The 23,497-nt window shown below is 37.5% G+C and overlaps 2 protein-coding genes and 1 pseudogene across 5 annotated transcripts in view; 1 reads left to right on the forward strand and 2 right to left on the reverse strand.

The window, feature by feature from the left end:
* The window catches only part of Rnf170 (ring finger protein 170), a 38,126-nt gene extending 19,458 nt beyond the window's left edge, over window positions 1-18,668 (reverse strand). Inside the window, exons 1-3 of one of the 3 annotated variants that reach the window (XM_026380277.2) lie at window positions 18,482-18,668; window positions 11,331-11,474; window positions 139-214 (exon numbers count right to left, since the gene is read on the reverse strand). In XM_026380277.2, the coding sequence (XP_026236062.1) occupies window positions 139-214; window positions 11,331-11,467 (213 nt within the window). In that variant the 5' untranslated portion in view covers window positions 11,468-11,474; window positions 18,482-18,668. Of the gene's footprint in view, window positions 1-138; window positions 215-11,330; window positions 11,475-15,794; window positions 15,878-18,481 lie in introns of those variants that run through there. The other 2 variants (XM_026380278.2, XM_026380279.2) reach the window with 2 other exon arrangements.
* Window positions 8,986-9,117, reverse strand: LOC144250168 (thymosin beta-4-like; annotated as a pseudogene).
* Window positions 18,669-18,861: 193 nt separating the features above from the next.
* Hook3 (hook microtubule tethering protein 3) overlaps window positions 18,862-23,497 on the forward strand; it is a 121,724-nt gene continuing 117,088 nt past the window's right edge. For both annotated transcript variants that reach the window (XM_026380274.2, XM_026380276.2), the window contains exon 1: window positions 18,862-19,133. In XM_026380274.2, coding sequence (XP_026236059.1) covers window positions 19,077-19,133 — 57 coding nt within the window. In that variant the 5' untranslated portion in view covers window positions 18,862-19,076. The remainder of the gene's footprint in view (window positions 19,134-23,497) is intronic.

Consider the following 23,497-nt stretch of genomic DNA (forward strand, 5'->3'; position numbering starts at 1 on the left):
AACATACAACCTATAGAACAATTGAAGGCAGGAAAGAAAGCAGGAAAACAGTCCCTGTTTCTCAAAAGTAATTAACTGTACATTCAAAGGGAATTATAACATCTACTCCTTACATAAATGCACATTACATAACAGTACCTGTTCTGTTTGAAGTTGTTCTCGAAGCACCCTCACTAGCTCTTGGTTTTCTGGATGAATGTTCTGATGTACATTTCTGTTGAACAGAATATAATAAACCTTGAATATAAAATATTGTCAGATTAATCCATTTACTTTCTGGGTCTGAGTTTTTTACTTAGAACCACTGGTAGTTTAGTAAATATAACTGATCATATACAATTGCACTACAATTCTAGGACTGTATATTACAGATTATTCTGTGCTTAGTTCTTCCTCAAATCAGTGACCACTGGCTGATTTTGGGCTTAGGCAGCAAATGATAAAACCTCAAAGGCCTGGTACTTTTGGGATTTCTTGTAACTGCAAGCTTACAGATAATATAAAGAACAATCAACACATTTATTTCTTTTGTAAAATTCCTTCAAAATAAGCTGCTATATAGCTCTATATATTATTGTGCATTTGAATACTTTTCCACATCTAATTAAGGCTTTCTCCTAATTTTTCACATTTGAGCAAAGGGAGACAGGGCAGAAACTAAATTTATGTAAATAAAAAAGCCAAAACTTAACATACCACTAATATCTTAACAAGTAAAATGAATTTGGTGGCTAATGATGAGACCACTAAAAATTAGAAGTGGAGGTAAGGTTGGGAGGGTGGGGGTGTCAATATTTACATCTAAATCACAGTGCATTTCAGTTTAGACTTTCCCCCCTAAACTTAAAACATCTTGAACAAAAATATTCTGATTCTATAAAATCACAAGCTTACTCTTTAGAAGATCCCTTACTTACTGGGTAAACCATATACAACAGAAAAAAAGAACTCTAATAGTTTCATGGGATGGGGAAAATTAAATCCACCCTATAATTACTCAATTTTTATTAAGAAATGCAAATTTCAGAAAAGAAAGCTGACAAAAAATAAAACTATTACTTCAATGAGGGCAACTTAAAGTCAAGTAACTAAAAAGAAGTGTAACATAAATGTAATGAAACTGCTTGAACTGTGTTCAGAACTCAAATTTTGGTAGATTCTTTATTTCATAATAAGCTATACATTCTTTTGACTGAGTAAAATGCATATGAAAGCAGTCAATCAAGGAACAATCTATCCAAGCACAGGAAACACCTCATTTAAATACCAGTGAACATCTAAACAGCATTTCTCTATTCTTTGAGAGTAGATCATCATTCCATTTTCATTGGGAAAAAAACATTGATGGCTTTTGGAAAAATATACTGATGACTTTTCAGTGTACTGATATGAACCATATGCCTGGAAAACCTTTCAGTTGGCATCTTTTCATATCAAGAAGATGTTAAAATTCTTAAATCTGAGTATTTGAAAAGTCAAAGTATAGCCAAAGAACAAGAACAGATAGACCAAGCTGCTGAACAGTACCTGGAGTTCAAGAAATTAAATGGGATTGACAGCTGTGAGTGAACAACCCAAAATTTAGAAAACAGCAGACAAATGTATAAGACTCTTTTCATTGGTTTCTTTCTTTCTTTTTTAAAGTATAACATGTATTTTATATTACATATACAATTTAGTTGGTATATAATTCTTATACCATACAATCTGTCAATTTAAAGTGTAAAATCCAGTAACTTTTACTACGTTTACAGAATTGTGTATTTATCACAATAATCAGTTTAGACCATTTTCATTACCCCTCAAAAGAACCATTCTTCTTAGCCCCCTCAATCATCCTCCCCAAACTCCTACTGCCTCTAGCAATAGCCACTATTCCGCTTTCTCTCTGTACTTGTCTATTCTAGACATTTCATATGAGTGAGATCCTATAACACATGGTCTTCTGTGACTGCCTTCTTTCAGTTAGATGATGTTTTTGAGGTTCATTCATGTTGTGCCATGTACCAGCACTTTATTCCTTCTTATTGGCAAATAATATTCCATTGTATTCATCCACTGGTTTTGATTTACCCATCAATTTTGATTTACTCATCAATTGATGGACTTGTGAGTTGTTTCCACTTTTTAGCTGTTATTAACAAAGCTGCTTTTTTACATTTATGTACAAGTTATTGTGTGCACATGTTTTTTAAACATGAGCTCTCTTATTATTATTATTTTTGCATTACAATTCTTTTTTTTAGAGAGAGAGAGAGAAAGAAAATTTTAATATTTATTTATTTATTTTTAAAAACTTTTCGGTGGACACAACATCTTTGTTTGCATGTGGTGCTGAGGATGGAACCCGGGCTGCCTCGCATGCCACATCCCCAGCACTTTTTTTTTTTTTTTTTTTTTAAAGAGAGAGATAGAGTACAATTCTTAATACACCTTTATACCACAATTTATCGTATCTCTGATTGTATATAAGGTATGTTGACACCAAATTCACATCTTCATACCTGTATTTTAGATAATGATGAGGGTCTCCTTCCAACATCCATGCTATTCCCCTTCCCTCTATTTCCCTCCCACCCCTATTCCCTATCTAGAGGTAATCTTCCTCCCTTGCTCTCACTGGTTTCTGATATGTCAACAAATCTGGTACAGATAGTTTGAGAAGGAAGGGCAAGCAGGGGATGGTGGTGCACACCTGTGATCCCAGTAACTCAGGAGGCTGAGGCAGGAGAATCAAGTTCAAGGCCAACCTCAGCAATTTAGCAAGGCCCTAAACCACTTAGTGAAACATTGTCTGAAAATAAAATGCTGAGGATATAGCTCAGTAGTAAAGCCCCCCTGCCCCTGGTTATATCCCCACTACCCCACCTCCCAAAAAAGAAGAGCGGACAAATAAGAAAGAAATTAATTACAACTACAAAATACTGCTGAGAGGGGGATTGAAAAAAAAATAATGGAAAAATCCTGGGTTCACAGACTGAAACACTTGCTAAGATGAAAATACTACCTAAAGGGATTGGTCTACAGATGCAATGCAATCCCTATCAAAATTCCTATGGCATATTTTGAAAAAATTGAAAAGCTCATGCAAAAATTCATATGGAATTTCAAGAGACTCCAAACAACCAAAACAAATCTTGAAAACAAAAAAAAATTAGAAGACACACTTCTTGATTTGAGAATTTAATATAAAGCTACGGTAATAAAAGGGGATTATACTGTCATAAGGATATATAAACCAAGGGACTAGAATACAGACCCCAGAAACAAACTCTCACAAATGTGGTTGCTATAGGCTAAATATTTGTATGTCCCACACTCCTTATGTTGAAACCATAATCCCCAATGGAATCATATTTGGAAATGGGACCTTTGCGAAGCAAGTAGGTCATTAAAGTGACACCTTATGATGAGATTAATGCTCCTTAAGACAAGATATGAGCAGCTGGGGGTGTAGAACATATGCTTAGCATGCTCAAGGTTCAATCACCAGCATCACGGGCATACATAAAAGACATGAAAGACATGTTTTCTTATCTGTGCTCTTTTCCATGCAAAGATGCAATGAACAAATAAGTCACCTGCAAACCAAGAGGTAGCACTGTGGCAGACACAGATCCACCAACACCTTGCGTGCCCCGCAAAGGCCCCATAGGCCTATGTGTTAAAGGCCTGGTCCCAAGAGTGGCCTTATTGGGAAGTGGTAGAATGTTTTAGAGTGGGGCCTAGTGGGATATATATTGGGAGTGTGTCCTTGAAGGAGATTTGGGGACCCCAGTTCCTTCCTCTGATTTTTCTTCCATGATTAGATGCCTTGCCATAGGCTCCAAAGGAATGGGACCAATCAGTCATGAACTAAAACCTTCAAAACTATGAGCCAAAATAAGGTTTTTTCTTTTTATATGTTGATTTGCTCAAGTATTTTGTTATAACAACAGAAAAGTGACTAATACCCCTTGATCTTGGACTTCCCAGTTTCTGGAATTATGAGAAGAAATCTTTGTTGTTCAGAAATGTTTGTTATTCAATTTTTTTCTAGCAGACCAAACTGAGACAAAGGTCAACTGATTTTTGACAAGGGAACCAAGACTGTTTAATGGGTGCTGGGAAAACTGGATATCCACATGCAAAAGGATGAAATTGGACCCTTACCTAAAATCATATACCAAGATGACCTCAAAATGGATCAACAAATTAAACTTCGGAGTTAAGAGGAAAAAAAATCCACAGATCTTCATAAATATTCAAAACTTTGGATTTGGCAATGATTTCATAAATATAAGACCAAAAAATGAGCAACAAAGAAAAACCAGATGAGTTGACTTAATCAAAATTAAAAACTCCTGGGGCTGGGGTTGTGGCTTAGTGGTAGAACACTTGCCTAGCATGTGTGAGGCACTGGATTCGATCCCCAGCACCACATTAAAAAAGTAAAATAAAGGTGCTGTGTCCACCTACAACTAAAAATTATAAATTAAAAAAAAATAAAAAACTCTTGTGCATGAAAGGTGCTATCAAGAAAATTAAAAGAAAATCCACAGAATGGAAGATATTTGTAAAGCATACACCTAAACGATAACATCAGAATACATAAAGAATACTTATAACTAAAAGACAAAAACTAAACAACCCTATTCAAAAGTGGGTAAAAGACTTAAGTGGACATTTCTCCAAAGAAAACACACAAATCATCAATGAGCACATGAAATGATGTTCAACATTAGTACTCATAAGGGAATTGGAAATCAAAATAGCAATGAAATTCTACTTATCTCCCGTGAGGATGGTTATTATAAAATAATAATAATAATTTACAGAAAGGAAGGAAAGAAAACCCTAGAAAATAAATGTTGGCAAGGATGTTGAGAAACTGGTGTCCTTGTACATTGCTGGTGAAAATGTAAAATAGACCAATCACAGTGGAAAATAGTTTAGAGGTTTCCTGAAAGTTAAACATACCAGTCTAGGCAACACAGCAATATCTCCTCTAAAAAAAAAAAAAAACCAAAAAACTTAAACCTAGAATTATCACACGATCAGGAATTCAAAATAAAAGCAGGGATTCAAACAGGTACTAGTACAACATATTTCTAGTAGCATTATTCACAATGTAGTAGGTGTAATAGGGTTACAACTGGAGAACAGGAGGGAGAACGGAACTTATACAGACTTCCTACTCAATCATATGACAGATGCAAGCCAATGTCTAAATAATGGGGAGCACATTATATAATTTTAAAGTACTTCTTAAATTAAACCAAAATATCACCATTTATCTTTACCAATTGGCTTTGGTTCTATCCATGAAGCTACACAGAGGAAATCTAATTCTTTTTTTGTAGTTTTTTGAGATGGAATCTCATTTGTTGCCCAGACTGGTCTTAAACTCCTGGGTTCACATGATTTTCCTGCCTTAGCCTCTGAGTACCAGAACTATAGATATATATTATTGCGCTAGCTTCATTTAACAAAACAAGCCCTCTCCATATTTAGCAGACAGCTTTATGCCCAACAGTCTCTTTCCCTAAACTAGATATCCCCAGTTCCTTCAAGGTGTTTTGTATTGTAGTTTTCTATGTTTTGACAATTTCCCTGAACACTGTCTAGTTTAAAATAATTGTCCCAAACTGAATATAACCCAGTTATGACCTTTAGCTGGCTGTTTTTCTCCTGTACATTTTTGTATTGGTGCATTATACTTGCACCTAATGGTGGGATTTGTTGTTACATTTTAGTATATACACAATATAACAACATAACTTGGCAAATATCTATCCCCAACACTTCCCACTCCAACCCCCATTCCCTGTTCTCCCTGTTCTACTGATCTCCCTTTAGCTGGTTATTTTTGTAAATGTACCCTATACTGTTACGTTTCTGGCATCTAAAATATACAATTGCCTATTAAACAGAAAATTTTAATTTGGGATTCATATCATTCCAGTCTGTAGGGAAAAACTGCTATTATACAAGCAATAACTATTCATAGTAGACAAATTAGAAAAAATGAAAATGGTATTTAATAATAAAATCAATCCTATAAAATAGTATTTTAAATGGGCTACTTTAATTATGGTTTTGGGATACTCCTCTGCTCCCCACTACTTTTTCAAATAATTCACCTTAACTGAAACATTGTATCCTTTCAAACAAAATTTCTTAAATTCCACTAGGTCCCCACTTCTGTTTTGTTTTGTTTGTTTTTTTCTTCTTTTTTGGGTACTGGGGATTGATCCCAGGGGTGCTTTGCCACTGAGCCACATTCCCAACCCTTTTTTATTTTGGAACAGGGTCTCACTAAGTTGCTCAAAGTCTCGCTAAGTTGCTGAGTCTGGCTATGAACTTGTGAGCCTCCTGTCTCAGCCTCCTGAGTTGCTGGAATTACAGGCATGTGTCACCATGCTGGCCCTTTGACTAAAATTTCTCCAGTTCTTCTCCTTTCTGATTCTATGATATCAACTTTTTAAAGATACCACACATAACAAGATCACACAGTATTTGTCTTTCTGTGTTTGGCTTATTTCAGTTAGCATAATGTCCACTAGATCATACAGTTTGCTGCAAATGATAGGAAATTCATTCTTTTAAAAAGCTGAATAGTGTTCCTTATGTATCTGTGTGTATCTATCTGTATATAAACATATATATCACATCTTCTTTTACTCATTTATCTGCTAATAGTCACTTAGTTTGATTCCCTCTTGTAGACCCTATAAACCAATACTGCAATAAACAGTGCAGACAGTTCTTTGAAATATTGACAATTTCTTCTCAATACATAGTCAGAAGTGTTATTGCTGGACCATATAATAATTTCTAATTTTAATTTTTAAAAAAATTTTAATGTTTTAAGAAATTTGATAATAGCCATTCTAACAGGTGAGAGGTGATATTGCAGTTTCAGTATAATTTTTCATTGGAGGAGAGTTAGATTGCATTTCCCTGATGATAAGTGAGGTTGAACATTTTTTCTTTTACCTGTTAGCAATTTGTATATCTTTTAAGAAATGTCTCTTTAGGTTCTCTGCCTTTCTTTTTTTTGGTAGCACTGGAGATTGAACCTAGAACTTTACAATGCTAGGAAAAAGATTTACCACTGAGCTACATCCCCACCCCTGTTCGTTTTGAGACAGGGTCTTGCTAAGGTACCAAGGCTGGCCTCAAACTTGGGATCCTCCTGCATCAGCCTCCCAAGAAGCTGGGATCATAGGTATGTGCCACTGCACCTGGTTGAACTAATTTTTATATATGTGAAGAAAGGGTCCAATTTTGTTGTTAGGCAAGTGAATATATAGTTTTCCAAACATTCTTTATAGTAAAGACACTTACCTTTTCCTGCTATGCTCTTGGCAACTTTATCAAGATCAACTGATAATAAATGAATTTATTCCTGGGCTCTCTTTTCCTTTCAATTGGTCTATGATGTCTCAGTTTTTAATACTAGTACCATTCTTTTTTTTTTTTTTTTTTTTTTTTTTTGGCGGTGCTGGGATTGAACCCAGGGCCTTGTGCATGTGAGGCAAGCACAGTACCAACTGAGCTATATCCCCAGCGCCCCCATTCTATTTTGGTTACTATAGGTTTATAGTCAATTCTGAAGTCAGATAGCACTACGTCTCCAGCTTTGTTCTTTTAGCTCAAGAATGCTTTGGGTATTTGGGATCTTTTCTGGGTCCACACAAACTTTAGAAATTTTAATAGTGCTGTGAAAAATGACTTCGGAATGAAAGGAATTACACTAAATCTGTAGATTGTTTTGGGTAGTATGAACACTTTAAGAAAATTAATTCTAATTCATAAACACAGGATATTATTCCACTTATTTGTGTCTTCTTCAACACTTTTATTAGTGTTCTCAGTGTACAGATCTTTTGGTGTCCTTAAAAGTTTTGTATTTAATGCTATTGAAAATGGGATTATTTTTCTGATTCCCTTTTTGGATATTCACTGTGCAGTATTGAAAATGTAACGATCTTTGTATGTTGATTTTGTATCCTGCAACTTTACTGAATTCATTAGTTGTTATATTTTCTGGTGGAGTCTTTATAGGTTTCCCATATATAAAACTGTCATCTGCAAACAGATAAAAATTTACTTCTTTCTTTACTATTTGGGTTTTTTTTTTCTTCTTTTTCTTGTCTAATAACTATGGGTAGGAGTTCCTGTACCACACTAAATAGAAGTGACAAATGTGGGAATCCTTGTCTTGTTCCTTGCTCTAAGAATTTCATTAATGAATATGTTAGCTGTGACCCTGTCATATGTAGTCTTTACTGTGTTGAGGTATATTCCTTCTATACCTAATTTATTGTTTTTTTTTTATCATGAAAAGACACTGAATTTTGTCAAAAATTTTTCCTATCTTAAGATGATCACATGATTCTTGTCTTTCATTCTGATAATATATTGTTATTGCATTGATTTGTATATGCTGAACCATCCTTGCATCTCAGGGGTAAATCCCACCTGATCATGGTTTATGATTCTTTTTATGTGCTGTTGAATTTGGTTTGCTAGTATTTTGATAATTTTTGTATATATGTTCATCAAGGAAATTGGTTGGTAATTTTCTTTTCCATAAGGTACTTTTTAGAGGGGGCAGTACTGGGAATTGAACCCAGGGCCTCGTACTCATACATGCTCTGTAAGCACTCTATCACTGAGCTACATCTCCAGCCCTTCAGTAATGTCTTTATCTAGCTTTGGTATCATGGTATTGTTGGCTTCAGAGAATAAGTTGTGTTCCTTTCTCTTTGGGTTTTTAGAAAAGTTTGAGAAAGACTAGTAATAATTCTTCTTTAAATGTTTGGTGGGACTGAAGAATTTCCTTTCTGAAGCTGAATATGTATCCACTGTATGTATATGCATATATACATATATGTGATCTAATCTCTTTGTATTTTAAAAAGTTCAACGGCTAAAAGAAGTAAAATAAAAAGGCAATGTTTGTGGAATGTACAGTGCATACTGGTGGTGTACACCTCATTATGATTTGCCTGCTTGCTTCTCTTATTCAATTGTTTCTTTAGGTAGAGGATTTTTCTCTTACGTTTCTGTCTTCTTCAATTTCGACTTATCGAATTTCTCGATCTCAGCCGTATTGGGTTTGTCAGACATGGTTTCGGAGGAAGCAGAACAAGCCACGAGAATGACAGAAGTCTGGTCTGCAAAGTGACCACTATTGAGTTTTTCTCCCATTCTTGTAGATTATCTTTTCACTTTCTTGATGATGTCCTTTGAAGCATAAAAGTTCTTAATTTTGATTATGTTTGGTTGGTGTACTTTATCTTTTGTTGCTCATGCTTTTGGTACCATATCTAAGATCCTTTGCCAGAAACTAAGGTCATGGGCTGGGGCTGTGGTTCAGAGGTAGTGCACTTGCCTGACAGGTGTGAGGCACTGGGCTTGATTCGCAACACCATATATAAATAAATAAAATAAAGGTATATCATCAACTAAAAAAAAAAAAAAAACCCACCAAGGTCATGATTTACTTACTCATGTTTTCTTCCAAAAGTACTGTATTGGTCTGTTTTGCACTGTTGTAACAAAATACCTGAGGCTAGATACTAAAGAAAAGAGGTTTATCTAGCTCACAATTTTGGTGGAAGAAAGTGGTGAGGAAACCCCTAATCATACTGCATCATAGTAAATGGCCTCATGACAGGAGTGCATGCCAGATCAAATGGTGAGACAGGAAGCCAGGGACCAGGAAGGGGCAGGTCTTGCTCTTTAACAACTCAACTCTTCTTATGGGAACTAACTGGGGATCCAACTAGAACTGCATTAATTTCTTCCAAGGGCAGTGCCCTTGATGACCTAAAATCTTTCACTAGACCCCAGCTCTTCCACATCACTTTCTAATACTACCACTCTGAAGACCAAATTTCTAATACATGAACCCATTCAGGGCAAACTCATCACAAATATTATAGTGTTAGCTCTTACATTTAAATCTTTGACCTATTTTGAGTTAATTTGTGGTGGTATGGGTCCAGTTTCATTCTTTTGCGTGTGGCTACCCAACTGTTTCAGCACCATTTGTTGAATTTTTTCCCCACTGAGTGGTAATTGAAGGTTATGGTTCCCTACCAGTCCTCCTGCCCTACCCTCAATGATCCTGATACCAAAACTCCTCCCATGACCTGGCCCTGCCCTGCACCCCAAAAGGGCCTGCAAAAAATAACTAACTCCTCCCATGGCCTGGCTTTGCGAAGGCTGTATATAAAGCCCAGTAGCCAGTAGCCATTTTACCCCCTAAAAATGTGCCACATCAGGTATTTGACCATTGACTCTGCCACTGAATCAAGAAAAGCTTGCTGATCCAAGGTCTGCTCCCTACTTCCACATTTGTGTGCCATGCATTGTCAGTAATGGCATGCCTAAAAAAGGTTAGTTGACTTATGAGTTGATTATTTCCAAATCTTCACTGTTTTACTAGCCTCCTAGCTGATAATTTAATAAGCCTGTTTCTTATGTATTCTTTACCCTAGTTGCTACTAAAAAATGAATATAACAGGCCCAAGGATAGTCTTTCAGTAATATACAGCATCCTCCTATTTGGTTTATATTAAACATTAGTCAGTATTCTTAAAAACAATTAACAAATCAGTTATGAATTCAATTATATCTGCTATCACCAAGACATCATTTCCTGATTATATCCACAACTTTATCACCAAGTAACACTATGGAGTATCACTCCATAAAATATCCTATTGAAATCAAGGTTATATTATTCTAATAAGAGATTATCAATAGAGGTAAAAGAATAAATCACCATTTTCCCCCCAAGTGTCCACAAAATGTTGAATAATCCTTTCTACAAATGTTTTACAGGAAACATATTTGTAATTGGGGGATTAAAAATCTACAAAAATCTAGTGTCTACATATTGTTATATAGACATCTGAGACCTTTAAATATTATTCCTGATTCTAGAACAGTTCATTAATTAAGTTTGATTAATTGATTCTAATCTTAATTTCCTCTATACTGTCTAAGTCTCTTTTTTTTGCTCAGTTTTTTCATTTAAAATCTGAAAATATTTCTCTTATTATCTATATTACCTACTAGTTGGTAGATTCAAATATGATAATTAATTTTTTCACACTATGATATTCCCATAGAATGGATGATGGCTGGGTAAGTTAGGAAAAATATGTTAGCATTCAGAACCCAGTGGAAAATAAAATACTTTAGCAAATATATACAATCATTGAGATCAGTTACTTGCATTTCATATTAAGTACTATATATTACAAGGAGTCAAAGAGTCAATGATCTTTAGAAATATATAATATTTCAATTCATTTGTCTTTTAGTCTCACCTGAAAAGTGCATATACCAGGGTAGCAATCAAAGTGAAACTGACCACAACTGCCACAAGTACTTGGTCACTTACTCCTTCTATAACTGAATCATCATCCAGTTTCAAACTTTGAACTTCACCTTGATATCTGGCCATTCCAGGTCTAAAATATGAAGAAACAAGACAAAAGTAGAAATGACACAGTGCAAATGAAATATATCAGTAAATGTAATGTAAGTATAGCTGACTTCTAACATAATTAGCATTTGTGGCATTCCCTTAATGTAAGGTACATTAACCACAACTCTTGTGAAGATTCCCCTACTAATGAATTCTTTAAAATTTGTCAGAAACATTATTTTGGGGCATACAAAATGCTATTTCCTTTAAAACAACTACTGTAATTTATCATCCATTTTTTAGACTTTTTTTTTTTTTTTTTGGTAGGGAGATTGAACCCAGGGTTCAATCCCTGAGCTCCAACCCTGGCCCTTTTTTATTTTTTGAGATAGGCTCTCCTTAAGTTACTTAAGACTTCACTAAGTTGCTGAATCTGGCTTCGAGCTTATGATCCTTCTGTTTCAGCTTCCAGAGACCCTGGGATTCTAGTGTGTGCCAGTTCGTTCGGCCCTTAGATAAACATTTTTTTTTTTTTTTTTTTTGCCAATGTTACCTTTTATTTTATTTATTTATTTTTTGTAAATGGATTTTTTTTATTGTTGGTTGTTCAAAACATTACATAGTTCTTGATATATCATATTTCACACTTTGATTCAAGTGGGTTATGAACTCCCATTTTTACCCCAAATAAAATTGCAGAATCACATCAGTTACACTTCCATTGATTTACATATTGCCATACTAGTGTCTGTTGTATTCTGCTGTCTTTCCTATCCTCTACTATCCCCCCTCCCCTCCCCTCCCCTTCCCTCCCCTCTTCTCTCTCTCCCCCTTGTATTATTTTTCCCTTAGATAAACATTTTAACTATAGCTTCCTGCTGCAGGGCACCCTGGCGCATGCCTGTATTCACAGCAGCTGGGAGGCTGAAAGAGGAGGATGGGGAGTTCAAAGCCAGCCTCAGTAATGGGGAGGCCAAGAAACTCAGTGAGATCCTGCATCAAAAAAAAAAAAATTTTTTTTTTTTGACCAACAACTCTTTTCCAACTCCTGAATACCAAAGAAATTCTTCAAGTTCATCAGATTACTCTTCTCCTTCATAGCACTAAATATGTATGTCTTATGGAATTTTCCATGTATGAATGCAAAAGGAAATATATTATAGCCTTTTACAAATATTCTTGTATTCCTATGTTGTGCTCTGTACACAGGACAACCTAATAAATATCTACATAAATAAGTCACTTACTATACTTACAGTGTAATTGGAAAAGCAAAAGACGGTTAGGTGATAGGACATTTATATTTATACTAAGATTACTTAAATTAATGAAAATTCGGATGCTTGAAAATCTATTAATCCTACCTAAAACTAAACTCAGCTTACTGTTCAGAATTCTTTCTGAAAATATGAAATTACTGTGAGGCTGCATTTCCTTGTGAAGAGAAGAGGAAGAAAACAAAACTCTCTTTCCCATACTCTAAACCAGAGAAAAATGGTAGTACCCAATTCTATAGGTAAGAGAGGAGAGAGCCCAAGCAATTAAGAGTCTATTAAATATCACAGGTACTTCTTTCTTCAGAAGAAAAAATTATAAGGTTCAAACTTAAAGGGAAATAAAGAAAATATTAAATTAAATATATGTAATAGAACTGAAATAAATTTCTGCATTTATAGAATTTATTACATTGGAAGAGTTTTTAATCCAATATCATCATAAATCAGGTAAGTCTCTGTTACAAGGAAATTTTTGAGTGAAAGTCTAATATCTTTGAAATGAATATGAACTGAATAACTAATAAGAAAAATACCTCTCATGGAAGAAAACTAAGCAGAAAAAGAAAGATCAAAGACCAGTTTAGTAAGCTTACACTTAACAATAGCCTGATGACCAGGAACTCTCTAATGACAGATTTCAAATCCCCTTTATGAAGGTACATACCAAGAAAGTCAGACAAAGAGCTCTAATTTCAGTATTTTCATTCAAAATAACAATCAAATTAACTGCTAACTGAAAATAGGGGTAGGGAGGAACCTCCAATAATACAAAGATAGGCCAGCTGGGTAACTTCAATTTTTTAAATAGGTTTCCTCTTTTTAAGTTAGAAATGCAATGTCAGTGTCAAAAGTCCTACAAGCAGCAAGACCTACTTGTATTTGTTCAAAGATAATCAAAACGCTATCTCTGTCAAGATTCCTGGCCTCTAATTACTGAACCTAATTACTTCAGAGTTGTGAGAATTCAACCAAATTAAACAGAGGCAAAAGTGCTTTGCAAGTTAAGTGCACCAACAAATATACTATAATTATATTACTCATATTTTCTCCTATGTTATACATTTAGGCGGCCTACTACTTAGTAGTTAAAAAAAAAAGCTTACCTACTATGTGCAAAGCCCTAAATTCAATCCCTGGGATGCAGAAAAAAGAAAAAAGATGCCTTATATTTGTTTCCCTGTCTTTCCATGTGTAATCAGTGATAATGTGATTAAATTCTAGTGTACATGTATATATCCTGTCCATAATTTGACTTCTATGCAATTAAACCCTTAAGATATTACTTCCTACATACTTCAACAGCTCAGAGATCCAGGATACTTTAGGTATTTATATTATAACATATAACATTATATGCATCATTTTACAGCAGACTCCAACATTGTTGAGAGAACAAAAAAAAAGTGTACTCTGTCACATGGAGATCTACTAATGGTATTAGGTCTATGTTGAGGGACCATATAATACTTTGTCATAGCTTGATTAGAGTTAAAAAGGAATCAAGAGCCCTAAAATCAGATAAAATAAGGTACTATACTACAACCTCAGTTTGGAAAGAGGATGGTCTGATTTAAGAGAATAGGAGATAAACAATACAAAAAGATCACAATTTCCTACTCAAGTTGACATAATAACTCAGTCTTAAAGATGAATTCCAAAATCAATCTGGATTACAGTTCTCCAACTTCTGTTTTTCATAGTCAATGCTGGTTTAGAACAATATTGTAAGGCAATTCTATCTGACATCGCAGTTTCTTAATTGAAGCCCATTTTGCTGCTTGGATATTAATAGCCTGGATTTTAGTTCCAGTTCTGCTGAGGAGACCCCACCATCTCCCAGGACCTCGCCTTTTCTGCAAGTGTTAAAGTTGGACTAGATGGTTTCTTCAGTTTCTTTCACCAAAACATTTTTCAGTTTTCAGAATAGGAAAAAGTCACAGGCTAGGGCTGTAGCTCAATGGTACTACAAGATGTTATAAATGAGGTCTTGAGTTCTATCCTTAGGACCAAAAAAAAAAAAAAAAGCAAAGCAAAAAGTTGGGCAAGATAAAAACCCAAGTTTAAAGTGGTTATTCATTGGGGGTGCTGAAAGGGAAGGGCCAAACCATCATCTTCCCCAGGATATGGTTCTATATTTTAAATCCTTCTTAAGTATGTATTACTTTAAGAGTAAAAACAAAGCCAGTATCTGCCTCTTCCATTGAGATGCAAATTAGGCCTCAAAGTTCCTTCTTGATACCAGAGATAGAACTCTGGGGCACTCTACCACAGCCCTATTTTGTATTTTATTTAGAGACAGGGTCTCACAGAGTTGCTTAGTGCTTGCTAAATTGCTAAGGCTGGCTTTGAATTTGCAATCTTCCTGCCTTAGCCTTCTAAACCACGGGGATTACAGGCGTGCATCACCACACCCTGCTCTATACCCATTCTTATCACCTAGTTAGTTATTTTATTTCCTGATGATGTTTTCTAAGACATCCCTGAAGGGCAAATGGAGGTACCCAAATGGACTATAGGGCATGTCAATTGCTAAGATCTTTGTGTTATGAACTCCTTTCATTCAAGAACCTTGAGTAGTGCAGATCTTACATGGTATAGGGGCAATTAAATGTTGATTACTTGAAACCCAGAAACAAGATTATTAAATGTATGGAACATGACCTTTAATTTACTTCATAGGATCCTGTGCAATACGAAAATAAAGTTATTAGTATTCTGTTTCTGAGTATTTACAAAAACAAAATACCATAGGTCTTGGAAGGTATAACTGATAGAAGTCTGAAGAGGAACTGGCTTTGCTATTGCTTAGCTATCGAAATCTTACTGAATAGTAGCTTAATATAGCAAAGAAAGCATAAGCTTTGGAGCCAGACAACTATGTACTTATGTAAAGCCTGAGTCTCAGCGTTCTCATATATAAAATGCATAAAATTAGGTTGAATCACATCAAACTGCTATTTTGGACAAAAATTAAAAAGTGTAACCTTGTGAAATTTACTATGAGAATATAAAGATAAAGCACTTAACATATTGCTGAGCACAATTTACAGGTTCTTAGAAAATGAAAGACATAACATTTTGATTACCTTTAGTAACTGCCAAGGAATCAGCAGAATGATGATAAAAGTTGTGTCTTGTAATATTGCAAAAGAGGTCCTAAGTAACTTAGCAAGACCTTGTCTCCAGAAAAAAATAAGAAGGGGCTGGGAGATGTGACTCAGTGGTTAAGCACAACTGAGTTAAATCTCTGGTACCAAAAAAAAAAAAAAAAGACTTCAAGGGGCAAGTAGTATTTGTAGTATTTTCTTACATTTACAAAATAATGATAAATCATCATATGTAAACAGTTAGCTAGTAATCTTCTGCAAGCCATTATTAAAAACTCAATACTATTAAGCATCTCAACATCTCTTTAATTAAAGTTCTAAGTATCTGTTCTCTGGGGAAAACTGGATGAATTTGGGAACACCACCATACGGGCCACTACCATGTTCACTGAATCCGATAAACATCTACAGAAGACAACTAGCTTCCATTTAGCCAGAATAGGAAGACAGCTAAGACAAGTTCAATTCACCTCTCCTGAGCCTTTTCCCTGAGCTTCAGGGAAGAGAGAAAAATAAAAACCAAAACCAAAAACCAACCAAACAAACCACAATAATAAGGAGAAAATAGGAAATTCTAGAACTTCTTGAAACAAAGGAGAAACTCAGGGTTTCATGTTCATATAGAAATGTGATGGCCTTATGGCTTCTTTTTTTTTTTTTTTTTTTTTTTTTTTAATATTTATTTTTTAGTTCTCGGCGGACACAACATCTTTGTTGGTATGTGGTGCTGAGGATCGAACCCGGGCCGCACGCATGCCAGGCGAGCGCGCTACCGCTGAGCCACATCTCCAGCCCCGCCTTATGGCTTCTTCAATTACTCATTCAATAAGCTTTTAATAAAATTTTCATAAAGGCTAAGTGGAACTATGAAATAAAATCTCAAAACACTGCAATATCATGCAGAAAAGCAATGTGGGTAAGCAGTCAAGCTTGGAAAAGGAGGCTTTAGATCAATTATGTCAAAGCCTTGAAAACCTGAACACTTGGAATAAAGGTGCTTACTACAATATCATAGTCCCTCCAGCAGGGACAGGACCAATGGTCACATCCAAAGACAAGGTGCATAAAGTCAGCACAACATATACTTACTGAGTTTATTTACTTGTCTAAAAGGGCATAGTCACTTACAGTAACTAGTAATCTACAGAAGCAACTTAGTATGGAATGAAGGAATTCTGGTTTGACAAAGATTCTGAGGTAACAACACAGGAACCAAAAGCAAAAAAGATTCACACTTTAATTTCTAAAAGCTTTCCCCGCTTGGTGTAAGGAGGAATGTTTGCAAGAAAGACCACTGAGAAGCCTTCAGGTGGAGATGGGCGTTATGACTGTTATTCCAGAGGCTGGAAGGGATGAGGTTCAAAGCCAGCCTCAGCAACTGAGTGAGGCCCTAAGGAACTTAACAAGACCCCGTGTCCAAAATAAAAAGAAAGAAGCGGCTGGGAGATGTGGCTCGGTAGTTAAGCACACCTGATTTCAATCTCTGGTACCCCCTCACACATCATGTGTGAGCAGTTAGCTAGTAATCTGAGAGCCATCATTAAAAACTCAATAATATCTTGACAGTTCTCAGTGCTGAGAATATATACTCCTCCCCCTCTCCCCGCTACCCCCTCCTAGTCACCTGCAATACTGGGGACTGAACCCACAGCCTACACATGCTAGGCAAGGGCTTATTAATGGGAAGGGGGTGGGGCGTGGACTCCAGGAAACAAAATGAAAATGTGTCTTGGGAAGTTAATTTTGCACCATTATAAATAAAAGTTTTGTATTATATAGTATCTATGCACACCCTGTGAATTTACAATTCTTTCAGGACCTCAAGGTTTGTGTCTTAGAAACTCCAGCACCTTTGCATGGAGTCCACGTATTTTTATAGCAATTGTTCTGAGCAGCCTCAAACCTCAACAAAATGTCCAACACCAGATTGGATACACTGCTAAATTCACCCAATACCAATGATGAAAATTACCTTATATAATGACAAATTTAATATTAATTGAAAGTCACAAAATAACGGGATATGATTCCATTCATATAAGTTCAAAAATCAGACAAAGAAGAACCAAACTGCATGCATACATAGGTGGTAAAATTATTGGGATGGAATTACGCTAAGAACACATAGGTGTGGGCGAAGAAACTCCTGAAGAGCTGGCAATGCTGAGTGTTTCATTCATTAGCCCTTAAACATGTATGTCACGCAAGTTTCTGCATATAACTAAATTGCTTTAAAATGTATCCGTATACCTATGGAGGATGGTGCGTCTGTAAGGGCGATAATAATTTACTCTTCATTATAAGGGAAGCCTACTCTGAACACCAGAAGAAACAGGGCCTAAGCACTGTTGCAGTCCTTAAGGATAGGTGAACTAGTGTCCACCCTCTCTGACTGCAAGTAAAGTTTTCGGGGAATCGAGGCTCCAAGAGACCCAATAGAGAACGAATGGCTCCCCTCAGGGAGGGCCAAACCCACTTAAAGTCACCCAGAAGCCCTCCACCTAGCCTTCCCACCATTGCCGAGCGGCTCCGGACCCGGCCAGGGCTTCCCTGGCCCGCGGGCAGCGACTCCCACGCGCAGCCCAGAGACGACCCCGCGCATCCAAGGGCCTGGGTTCGGGGGCGTGGCCGAAGACGCACTCGTGTCGGGAAGTGGGGGCGCGTACCTCTCCACCGCAGGGGACTACCTCGCCAATTCCTGGTGGCAGAGATTAAAGATTATTTCCGGGGAATGCCCCCGCCACCCCTCCAGGGAAACCACCAGCCGTCCCCTTTACAATCTGAAATGCGGGCGCAGGCGCACGCGCACTGCTAAGCTTCCGTGACGGCGCCAGCGGGCTGGCAGGCGAGGAAGACCCGCGCCGCAGGCCGGGCGCGTGCGCGTCGGGCACGCTGCGGCCAGCGTCGGGGCGCGCGGGCGGAGTGCAATTCGATTGTGCGCAGTGGCTCGCCGCCGCGGCGCTCGCCGGCAGCGGAGCTCGCTGGAGGCGGGTGGAGGCGGCCGGGGGCGGGGACGCGGGTTGGCGGGCGTGGTCGTGGGCTCGCGGCGGCGCGCAGTCCCGAGTGAAAGGAGAAGGAGGGGCACGGGGGTGACGGTGCGGGACCCACTGCCACTGCCGGCGAGTGTTAGGCGGCCAGGCAGCGCAAAGGAGGTGGGCCAGAGGCCCGGTCAGCTGCCCGGACCCTCCGGACCAACCCCAGGCCGAGCGGCGGCGGTTTCTGGCTAGGTGGGGAAGCGCTGCCAAGCCCCAGCAGAGGAAGATGTTCAACGTGGAGTCGTTGGAGCGGGTGGAGCTGTGCGAGAGCCTTCTCACTTGGGTATGTGGTGACGGCGGGCCAATGAAAGACCCCCCTCCTCGGGCGCCTTTCCGGGGTACCCTCACGCTAGTCCCGGGGGTCGAACGCCGAGGGCGGCGGTGCCGTCACATCCGGGGCCTGGGGCGGGCGGAGCTGAGGACGCCGGTGCGGGCTGTGACTGCACCCGCGGCCCGGCCGGGGTCAGCGGGGCGCGACCCAGATCGTGACAGGCGCGGCCTAGGGTCCGAGAGAAACTTGCCCTGATGAGGTGTTGGCTGTTCTTCGAGTGGAAACCGGCCCGGTGGAAGCTAATGACAGGGTGCTGGCGACACTGTAATTAGGATTGTTATTTGCAGCTGAGGCGGCGCTGGCGTTCTACTCTGGAGCTTCTTGGGACACCAAAGCGGTGCCCTGGCAATTGGGGGCTCTCGGGACCCCTGGTTATGACGCTTGCTTCTCGCCTTTGTTGTAACGTTCACGAAGGATAGAATATAGCCCCTTGAGGAATGAGCCCTGCCCACTGGAAAAGAAAAGAAGTATTTCTAAGGGAGTGTAGGAAAAATATGAAGAGGCACCCGGGGCAGAGTACTCAAGATGCCCTATGCATTTAAGCTATTAGAAAGTAAGACATGTGCAGATACTTATAAAATGTATAAAAGATAAAAATTTAAGTAAAACTGGAAGGTATTTGGGGAATCATCAGTGGAACTCAAAGACATTTTGGGACAAGGTTGTAGGATTCTAATCTGAAATTATTAAAGTAAAAGTGTTGGATTCTAATTTCAACAGTAGTGCCTTCAGTAGCTTCCTTCAAGAGCTGGACCTATGCTTCTATGTTTCATATTCTGGTGTGGGGGTTACAGGGGTATACAGAATCCTAGGTTAGACCAAGTGCCCCTTTCTGGAGCATTTGTTTGACTTGTTGCTAAAGAAATCAAATGTCCTTTCTAGAAGAAAACAAATGTATTTATGGAGGAGAGTATTTGTAATAATTTAATTTATTTATATATGGTTTGAGTGTTGGAGATTGAACCCAGGGCCTCCTGCATGCTGAGCATGGGCTCTACACTCAGCCGCAGCCTTCAGCCCTTTGTGTTAATTTTAAAGGTAAAAACACACATTAAAGGAATTCTGTTGTGCTGCCTTGGGTTACAAGTTAAGAATTCTGGAATATATACATTACTCTTTCCTGTTCAATGGCATTTTGCTAGAACGGTTTGAGAAGCATCACCTTGAGTTAGTTGTAACAAGTGAATGAAAGTAGTGTCTAACATTTTTATAATTTGACTACATTATGAATCAAGTTATGTCCTCTAGAGTCCAGAATATATACAGTGGTAGAATATGATATATTCTGTTAGTTTTTTATTAAACCATTCTTGGGATTTCAGATTGTTTGCAATAATATTTAGAATTTATGTGCAACTAATGGTTCCAACTTCAGGCAAGGAGATAGACTTCACTGTTGTGTTTTAGAAAAGAGGATTTTGGTAAGTTGCATGATGTGGGCAAGATTTGACTAGTCAGGGGAGAGATAGATAAAGGGAAGAATTAGTAGATTCTTTGATTCTGTGGAAGAAAAAGATTTACAGAGTTTGTAAACAGAAGGGTGGGGATCTTCAGAGTTTCAGTTGTTGGATCTGTACAAGTCACTACTCAGTATAGCCTCCCATAATGCTGGAAAAAGAAGCAGGAAGACAGATTGCATTGCATCCGAAGTGGTGCTACATTGTTTAAAATCTAGTTTAAAGTCTAGAAATAAAAGTCATGAGTATAGAGATATATTTGAAGAGCATCTGCAAAATAATAACAACAACAACAGTGCAATTGAGGGAGAATGCTTATAAAAAGAGGAAAAGTTAGAACAAATTTGAAGGGCTTCTAACAGAACCTTACAGTTTAAGAGAATTGTCAGGTGCTGTGGAGCATTCCTATTATCCCAGCAGCTTGGGAGGTGAGACAGGAGCATCCCAAGTTCAAAGTTAGCCTCAGCAATTTAGCAAGGCCCTAAGCAACTTAGTGAGACCCTGTCTCAAAAAATTAAAATTAAAATTAAAAAAAAAAAAAACAGGCTAATGATTGGACTCAGTGGTAAAGCACCTCTGGGTTTAATCCTTGGTACCAAAACAAACAAAACAATCTGTTTAGAATTGGATACAGTGTCAGAAATAGGGGTAATCCACCTTATCAGCTGCAGGAGATGTCAAGGAATTTAGTATTATGGACTTCCTGAAATGTCACTGGAAGCCTCTTCAAAGAAAAGATCTAGAGAAGATAAGATAATCTAGAGATTATCACTGACAAAACTGGAGGGTAGGGTCCACTAGGTGCTATTCTCAAATTCACAAACATTTAAAAACATTTTTTATTAAAATGTTTCAAAGTAGAGTTTTAATTCTGGGTTTGCTCTCTTTTGGCTGTCATTGTAAGAAGAATAAATATTTATGTGAACAATGTTTAGGCAGCTGAACATGTTTGTTTAGTTTAATAACACTTCTATCTGAAGGTCAGACAAATGCTGAACACAACTCCAAAACCAAATATAAAGGAAAATTTATATAATTCACTCAAAGAAAGCACTATCATTTAGAATAATTAAACTTCTAGTCAACTTGGTTGTGTGGTTTTATTAGCACACCATAGGCTGGAAGGTGGCTGCAACACTAGCAAAATACAGATAGCTGTTGGTGATAGAGAAGCCCCAAGAACTGACAGTCAGTCTGGTGATTCAGTCTTTGGGCTGACAACCTTGTGCATCAAGAACTACATGTTTCAAATTTTTGTTGAAAGCTGAATGCTTATGAAAAGACAAAGTATCATCCTTCTAGTGGAAAACATTTTAAGCTTAAATTCCAAATCAGTTTATGCAGCAAGCAAGCTCAGCAGGGTGTTCTTAGAAATTTCTACACTACCTTGTCTCCCCACCCTCTGATTCAAAATATATTCCTACCTGTTAGGGGAAAAAAAAAAAATCAGTCCTGTCTATTACACCTATTAAGCCTAATTTGTGAAGTACATGAATTGCATTTTCCTAGGTTTTATGTATTGTTTTGCAATGCTGGGGGTAGAACCCAGTGCCTTCCAAATTGTAAGCACACTCTCTACTATTGACCTACATCCCCATCCTCTTTCCCAGGCTTTAAAAAGTGCTAAGAAAAACATTGTTGATGGCAAGAAGCTAAATGAAAGAGAATCGTCATATAGGCTTGCCTCACTTCTGGGAAATCCAGAAACCTGAACATATTCTTATTAATTTCATGTTATTTATTTAGAAGCCTATAAAATGCATAGTAGTGTATAGAATTAGGAAGGGTAAAATTATTATGGTGATATCTCCTCCATTCCATTGTTTCTCCTCTGCCTAATTCCATTCTACCTATAAATTTGATCTTTTAATGAAATAAAGAAATTTCTAAAAGAGAGGGTCAATAAAGCATAGTAGTTCAGAATATAGCTTCTAATTTTAGCCTACCTAAGTTTGAATCTTGGTTTTAATTCATACTGCATTTGTTTCAGTGGTATTCATATTTATTATTAATGTTACCAACTCCAGAAATGGTTCTTATGCATTAGCATTAAATCAACATTACCTGGAGTGTTTTCACTCTTGTGCTCAGGGTCAGAGTTGCTAATTCTATGGGTCTAGGGCCTGCAATTTTGCATTTCTTACAAGTTCCCTGGTGATGTGTCCTTAGTGACGTGGGAACCACATTTTGAAAACCACTGCTGTAGAGCAGGGTTTTTTTTGACCTTATTGCCATTTGACATTTTGGACTGGATAATGTTTTGTTGTGGGCACTACCTGGTGCATTGTAGGGCATTTAATAGTAAAAATGATTACTAAATGTTAATAGGACCCACCTAGCTGTAACTGCCAAAAATGTCTCTGAGGAAACAAAATCACCCTTGGTTGAAAACCACTGCTCTAAAGGTATTATTACCAGGTGATTACCATGCTTTACTTCTTTTGCATTTATGGAGGTGTGAGGGAAGGGGAAGGTTAGGTGGTGTTCATAGAGCTTGGTGGAATTAAAAGAATAGGTAGACAGTTCTACCCTTCAGTTAGAATTTTATGACAATGCAGTTAAATGCAGTTATCTTTTGATTTTACTATACTGCTATCCTGAAATGACCTATAGATGTTAGCACAGAATTGGTGATAGCTTTTTTTTATTCTTTTGAGGACTCAGACTTAGTTTTTTAAATATATGTTTATTTATTTATTTTTTTTAGTTGTAGTTGGACACAGTACCTTTATTTTATTTATTTATTTTTACATGGTGCTGAGGATCAAACCCAGGGCCTCACATGTTAGGCAAGTGCTCAACTGAGCCACAACCCCAGCCCTCAGACTTAATTTAATAACTACCCTTATCAAAGTCTTT

Source organism: Urocitellus parryii, chromosome 14 (assembly GCF_045843805.1).
Source record: "Urocitellus parryii isolate mUroPar1 chromosome 14, mUroPar1.hap1, whole genome shotgun sequence".
Lineage (NCBI taxonomy): Eukaryota > Metazoa > Chordata > Mammalia > Rodentia > Sciuridae > Urocitellus > Urocitellus parryii.